Genomic DNA, 6932 nt, shown 5'->3' with positions numbered 1-6932 from the left:
TGTGCCCCGGCTGCGCTGGCTGCATGGCTGCGGGCTCCAGCCATCCTGCCTCTCCTCTCCGAGAAGCCCCACCGATGCAGCACAGGTATGCAGGGCTGCTCTGCAGCCGGGCTGGATGCGGTCACCGTCATGCCTCCTTCCTCAGTGGGAAGGAGACCTGATCGGTGTGTGAAGTGAGCTGTTCCTGGGAGCAAGCACCGGGGATGCCAGCAGATAGACTGTAGCGGGTTGTGTTTCCTTGGGGGCTTCAGCTAACTTGCTAATAAAAAGGAGTTGCTGTCAGGTATGTGATCTCTGTATGAAGTGCTGTCTGACCATGACTCTTAGCCCGTTACGAGAGGGTGAATGAAACCTCTGGCCTTGGCTTTATTCATGTCCGTGTGTGGCAGCGGCTCTTTGTGCAAGATAGCTGGCGAGCGCTGAAACCTTGTACGGTGGCTTGTAATTGCAGGGTTGCTGGCCAGCAACTGCGCTGCAGAGTGGCTGTAAATCACTCCGGTTTCAGCCTCCGCTCCCGCACCTCCTTCCCGGGAGGGAAAAATGGTGAAGGTCTGCGTGTGCGCATGGTGCCTGCAGGGAGCAGAGCGGGGGCAGAGGGGGGTTGTATTCAAGCCAGAATATCAGCACGGCAGTGTCAGGATTGCAGCCGATCGCTGTCGCCATTTGCCTGTAACGATCCCTCTGCATTTGGCACTGGGTGGGTGCCTGCCTGGGGGACTGAACCACACTGTGCCCAGACTGAGTGCCCCCAGGGACACTACCCTCCCCCGCGGAGCAATCCCAATCACTGCCCCCTCCTCTGTTACCCAGACCAAGTGATCATGACTGAGAAGACCCAAGAACCTCATGTGGAGGAAGATGATGATGAGCTGGATGGGAAACTCAACTACAAACCTCCTCCCCAGAAAACACTGCAGGAGCTGCAAGAGTTAGACAAGGACGATGAAAGCCTCGCTAAGTACAAGAAGTCCCTGCTGGGAGATGGACCTGTGGTAGTAGGTAGGCTGAGGTGTCCTGATAGGAAGGAACTGGGGAGATGCATCGCAACAGTGCGCTGTGGGGATGGGGCAAGGTGACCTCAAAGAAGAGGGAGCTTGTTTGACCAGGCATATGCACTGCTGCTGCTGGAGGACTGGGGATGGGCAGGTGGAGAGGTGCATGTAAAGGAAGCACAGAAGATGGCTCTGAGCATTGGGTGTAAGGTTACTAGGGAGTGCTGGCATCCGGAATGGACTTGTGGTGGGAGGACCTTGGAGGACTCCTGAGGGGTTAGAGACATGAGGGGACCAGCCTATGCTGGAAGGGGACCTTGCTGCTCAGAATAGTCTTAAGAGGGGAGTCTCCTGTAGTGGAAAGACCTCCTCTAGGTATTGGGATGGAGGCTGGAGGTATCCATGTTGAAGGACTAGGGTAGATGCATGGTCCTATTGTGCTAAGAGAAGCCTGGCATTACTGGGTGTTTAATAATTAAAGTGGAGTTTCTGTGTGGGAAAGCATGCCTGTTTCTTCAGTGTCATTCCCCTCCCACTACATTTAATTTCGCAAGCTGACAGCTTCGCCCTAAATTTCCTACCTGCAGACCCAACAGCTCCCAACGTGGTGGTCACCCGACTCACCCTGGTATGTGACTCTGCTCCAGGACCGATCACCATGGACCTTACAGGTAGGCAGAGACTCTGTCCTTGGGCATGAAGGGTATCAAGCCAAGGCCCTGGCATGCTTCAAATGGAAAGGGAGTTTGTCCTTGGGATGCTACAGTGGGTTTTAGAGGGTCTCTGAGGGCATCTTAGCCTTGTTTCTTATTTTAAGGTATACAAGTATGAAAAAGAAAAGGAGTTGTAATTGAGGAGAGTGTCAAGGATCTACGAACTCCTAGGTTTCTCCTGCCTTCTCTTCCTTTCAGTGAGACCTCATGAGCACAAGGGATGTGTATGTGTTCGGGTAACAAGCTGTTTTTAAACTTCATAATCGAGCAGTACTGCAGTTCCGGCTCGTGGGGGCATGGGGAGAGAACCAAGCTTCACCTTATATGGGCTTTTCTGCAGAGAGAGGAAGCTGGGCCCGGAGGAGCGGAGAGGCTTCCTGTTCCACCGAAACCACGCAGAGCCCAGGCAGCCTCGCAGGCTGGGCTGGAGCTGCGAAACACGCTCCGCTCCCCGCAGCCTGGGGCTGGGCATGGATGGAGCATGCACACGCTCCTGCAGATGCCCAACAGCGAAGTCTGCACATAAATATATCTGTGTGTGTGTGCCCAGACCTGTGTTTAGTCATTATCTCCATAGATGTGGACGCAGACACATGATACACTCAGGTGTTTCTGTGTATGTGCTGTCACAGTGCAACTGCTTATACGGACCTCCATATACTCATTTTGCAGGTGCGCTGTCTTTCGAAGGGACACTCACCTCTGACACCCAGCCCATCCTACTGTGTGTGGTTTCTTCTTGCTGTGACACCTCTAGCTAACAGCTGAATCCTCTCCTTGCAGGTGACCTTGAAGCACTCAAGAAAGAGACCTTCGTATTAAAGGAAGGAGTGGAATACAGAGTTAAGATCCACTTCAGAGTAAGCTGTTTTCCTTCTAGTTGCTTCTAATCAGTTGCTGCAGCCAGTCACCAGCAGTCTATCGGATAACTAGAGCCAGGCAGCATGCCTGCCCAAAAGCTGGGCCCTTGTAGAGCTCCCCTAGGTTCAGGTGGTGTTCTACTCAGCAAGGGACCTGGTATTTCCAAGGAATTGCTCCTGCTTGCTCACCCCTTGGAAGAAGTTGCTTTCTGTCCACTCACAGTGGTGAACAACAGGTGGTTTGGAAGCCAGGTGGGTAGTTTTGGCTGAGTTTGGCTTGGCTTTTCAGCCACCAGAAAATATTTAAGTCATACAGAGTGGGAATGGACAGAGAGGAGAAGAGATAATGGCTTTCCATGAAGTACTGGTTCAGTCTGCATTGTTCAGCTTCATGTATGCATAAAAAAGATTTAATACTGTAGCATTTGGCTGATGACATCTGAGTTCTTGTGGGTCATGATATACCCAGATGGGCTCATTTCTCTCCCTCTCCCGTTAACCAGTGTGTCAGGCGTGTCTTCTGCTTCCGGCTGAAAATGAAACTTGGCCGCACTACCGTGTGGCCCCCAGCACTGAAGTGATCATCTTGGCACGTTTGCTGCAGACAAAGCTGGCTTTGGCAGAGAAGGCAAAAAGGGATGGAGGATAGTTCTCCTGAAACAGAGGAGAGAAAGTGTTAGTTTCCCCTCTTCTCTGAGGCTTGCTCACTGTCTCAGAGATGACTTTGTCCCCAGAGACACCTCCAGCTCTCCTTTGTGCTATGAAATATTTCCATCTGTATCTGAGCCCTGTTGACAGGAGGTGCCTGGAGCCAGTCAAGTTACTCTAACTCCCTCCTTCAGTCCCAAGGCTGGTAAGAGCTGGCACCATGTGAATTCTCCCCTGGGATGTAAAAGGATCTGCCAGTCTTGTTTCCAGATTGAATAGTGCTGCGGTGAGGCAGTGTATGCTGGAGGGAGACAGCAAGGGATATATCCAAGATATCCATGGGAGATTTGAGGAAAGATTATGAACAAAACCATGTCCCTCTGTCTCTTGAAGAGAAACTTGCCACCTCCCCACATAGCTTAGAGGGCAGCTGGGAGTGCCTAGCTAATCTTGCCCACCTGTTTGTGCTGGAGGGATGACTCTAGTCACCCATTTCTGGTTTTCAATATGAAAATTGTTAACTGAGAACTCCCTGCCTCACTTTTCTTTGTCCTCATCAGCCCGTCTTGCAAGGCTGACTGATGTACTCCAGTCGACTTCAAAGTCAGGGAAAGGATGGGGATGTGCAGGAGATGCACAGAGGATGCTGTAGGTCTCCAGGTGCCTATGGAGGAGTCATGTTAGGGCTCCCCACAATGTGTCCTGTGATGAGCCTTGGAGAGCAGTGGTGTAGGGAGCCAGGATGAGTATGTCTCTAAGGAGAGAGAAAACCAGCAGATACAGAACCAAAACCCTTCCGTTGACACTCACTTCTGGTCCCTTCTTGCAGGTAAACAGGGACATTGTGTCAGGACTGAAATATGTGCAGCACACCTACCGGACAGGGGTGAAGGGTGAGTAAGAGACCTTTGCGTCCTCCACACCAGTGCTCCTACCATGTTCTCACTGCTCAAAGTGTTCCTGCAGCTCTGGGCCGGGACAAAGCCTCCCTTGGCTCCGAGGGTCCCCCCTGCACCGCCACACAGGAGGTGAAACTTCTCAGCAGAGTGCATTAGCCTGCACTCTGCATCACCCAGGCCAACTGTTTCCCATTCCTGTGCAAACTCAATACAAGCCAGCTCTGGTATCTGTATGCTACACCACTGTCTGCAGCAGCAAAGTCCCCAGAGACACTGTTTAGACAGTACTTGCCACAGATTTCCTCTCCATAGAGCTCTTCACCTCCCCCCCGATACAGTGGCTCAGCATGTGTACAGCCTGGCTCAGCTTCCCACCCCCTGAAGGCTCTTCCAGATGCACTTGGTAAAATTCAGAGCTGCTCTACAAAGCTTCCTGCTGTCTGCAGAGCCCTGTTTGCCCATGACCTCTCCACTACTACCAGAGCTACCCTGTCTGGACAAAGCAGAGGAAAGTCCCATTTTGCACACAGACATCCCTTACGTGCTTTTTTGCATGCAACGATTTCTAAGGCTCCAGTGTTCTGTTCAGCACACGTAAATGGTCTCTTTTCACCAGAGAAGTAGTGGGGGATCAAGAGAGATCTTAAGCCATATGCTGGGTGGACCCACTCCCTTCCAACAGCACATACATGTGAGAGGGTGCAGATTGAGTTGCCTATCCATCCATTTATCCTTCCAGTTGTCCTTATGCTTCGCTAACCCACTTCTTCCACTGATTCTGTTCCTCTTGCTGACATGCACTGTCCCTTTCTCTCCCCACTGTCTCCTCTCTGTCTGTGATCTGTGCTCATGCTTGTGGCTTCTTTACTTTATCATCTCCCACCTGAGGGGCTCATCCCTGTGGATTGTTTTCTCCTAGTGGACAAAGCCACATTCATGGTTGGCAGCTATGGGCCACGGCCAGAGGAGTACGAGTTCCTAACGCCTATTGAGGAGGCTCCTAAGGGTATGCTGGCTCGAGGCACTTATCACAACAAGTCCTTCTTCACGGATGATGACAAGCATGACCATCTCACCTGGGAGTGGAACCTGTCCATCAAGAAGGAATGGACAGAATGAGTTTACCCAGTTTGCCTTCCCCCTTCCCATCCCTTTGCCTCCTGCACCAGTCTCCAGGTGGGCCATGCCCACCACGCTGCTCCTTCCTGCCACCACGGCTGGCCACAGCCTTGGCAGCCCTTCCTGTGGGTACCGGGGCTCTGTGCCAGCCTCGGTTGATGCACAGGCCTGCAGGCGGCCTTTGCTGCTGCTTCTAATACACTGAAAATAACCTGCCCATTCTCACCACTGCCCCATCATGACACATAATGGGTTAAATTGGGAAGCATCTCCCTTCCTCTCTCCCAGTACTTCCTCTTGCTGCCTCCATTTCTCCTGTACCATCTCCGGTCCCAGAAGTGCCTTTTCTAGGAAACAAGATCACCTGGCAGGGCGGACTGGTCCCTGAAAAATCCCTATGTGAGTTACACTTGCCATGTGCTCTGACTCATTGTAAATGGTTACTTACCTCCCGTGATGGTCTCCTGGTCTGTATCTGGTGCCCTACCCCATTAAAATCCATCCTTGTGCAGGCAAAACCAGTCAGGGGGAATGCAGCTAGATGCTGTAACAAGACTTCAGTGTCTCAAGAATAAAACCAGTTTCTTTCGTCTTTTCTGCATGAGTGTCACATTCTTTTCTGGGGTATGTTTTTCAGTGAGGTGGGTGTGGAGAATGCATTATAGGAAGGCTTAAGAGCATGTTTCAGAAGGGAAATAGCCCTCCTCCTTCAAAACATCAGCCTAACTCTATAGGCAAATTATTTTAGAGCTGCTTCCTTCAGGGGTTTTAATCAATCCTTCTTTGAAGCCCAAAGTCTGGCCCATAGTGGGGGTAGACTCCAGGGGTAGACAGCCCTTACTTCTCATCTGGGGTGGCAGCTGAATGAGCCCAGGGAGCTGTAACATGGCCTCCTCGTGCTTAACACTTAACGTAGGCAGAGCCAATGCAATAGCTGCATGTCCCCGTGGCTGCCCCACTGGCGAAGCACAAGGGAACATCAGCCTCTCTGGGACCCAGCGCTGGGAGAAGTGCAGTGGCTCCTTCTGCATAGAGAGATGTTCTTACCCAGCTGGGGCACCTGGTCACACAGGAGGAGAGTAGCTGAGATGTTCAGTGCTGTGGGTGTGGGCATGCTGCTGGCAGCGTTGGTGAGGCTCTCCAGGGCTGGTGGTGTCTGCACAGCCCACAGGGGCTTTCTCCCAGCCAAGTGGTTATCTTGGGAGCTGAAGGCTTCACGCTGGACCAGCTGCTTCCTTCCCACTGCCCCCGGGAGTGACTGTGGAGCCCTGCAGCTGCTGACGTGTCTCTTGCTGAGGAGAAGACCGGTGCAGGGTAGCCTGGTGAGGAGAGAGCAATCTGGCACCATGGGCACCTCTCTCTTCCCGTGCCTCTTCGTTATCCTGCTCACCGGGGGCTCCCCAGCGGGGTGCGCTGGAGACAGCGGCTCTGCATCCCACAGTAAGTGAGCTTTCCTTCTAGGAGGATGGGTCTGCCGTGGGGAGTCCTCCTTACGCTGGGTCTCCTTACCCAGAGTGTGCTGTGCAAGCATGTTGAGCTTGCAGGAGAGGTGTGTGGGTGAGCATGTAAGGGGTGGGATGCTTGCGTGCGTGTTGGGGGAGCCTCAGCTGCTCTTTGTGTACCCTCTGTCTGACCCTGACCTCTCCTCTTCAGGCACAGCTGGCACTGCAAAGAAACCTGTCCTGTTGAACGATGTCACGG

At 52.6% G+C, this 6932-nt stretch overlaps 1 protein-coding gene across 2 annotated transcripts; it reads left to right on the top strand.

The window, feature by feature from the left end:
• The first annotated feature begins 811 nt into the window (after positions 1-811).
• ARHGDIB (Rho GDP dissociation inhibitor (GDI) beta) lies at positions 812-5823 on the top strand. 2 transcript variants are annotated; one of them, XM_010296546.1, is made up of 5 exons: positions 812-999; positions 1580-1663; positions 2489-2565; positions 4043-4106; positions 5032-5823. In XM_010296546.1, exons 1-5 carry the CDS (start codon positions 822-824, stop codon positions 5229-5231), a joined length of 603 nt encoding a protein of 200 aa, XP_010294848.1. In that variant the 5' UTR covers positions 812-821; the 3' UTR covers positions 5232-5823. The 2 variants fall into 2 exon arrangements, with proteins under 2 accessions (XP_010294848.1, XP_010294849.1); XM_010296547.1 differs by having other exon boundaries at positions 818-999; positions 4043-4104; positions 5162-5823.
• Positions 5824-6932: the final 1109 nt, after the last annotated feature.

This window comes from Phaethon lepturus, unplaced genomic scaffold (genome assembly GCF_000687285.1).
Source record: "Phaethon lepturus isolate BGI_N335 unplaced genomic scaffold, ASM68728v1 scaffold49761, whole genome shotgun sequence".
Lineage (NCBI taxonomy): Eukaryota > Metazoa > Chordata > Aves > Phaethontiformes > Phaethontidae > Phaethon > Phaethon lepturus.
Note: the sequence above shows the minus strand (reverse complement) of the source record. Positions and strands in the feature narration are given on the sequence as shown.

Coding starts and splice junctions, on each gene's coding strand:
- ARHGDIB (XM_010296546.1), top strand. CDS start 822: ATGACTGAGAAGACCCAAGAACCTCATGTGGAGGAAGATGATGATGAG. Junction 1,664..2,488: donor GATCACCATGGACCTTACAG/GTAGGCAGAGAC, acceptor CTCTCCTTGCAG/GTGACCTTGAAGCACTCAAG. Junction 2,566..4,042: donor GAGTTAAGATCCACTTCAGA/GTAAGCTGTTTT, acceptor CCCTTCTTGCAG/GTAAACAGGGACATTGTGTC.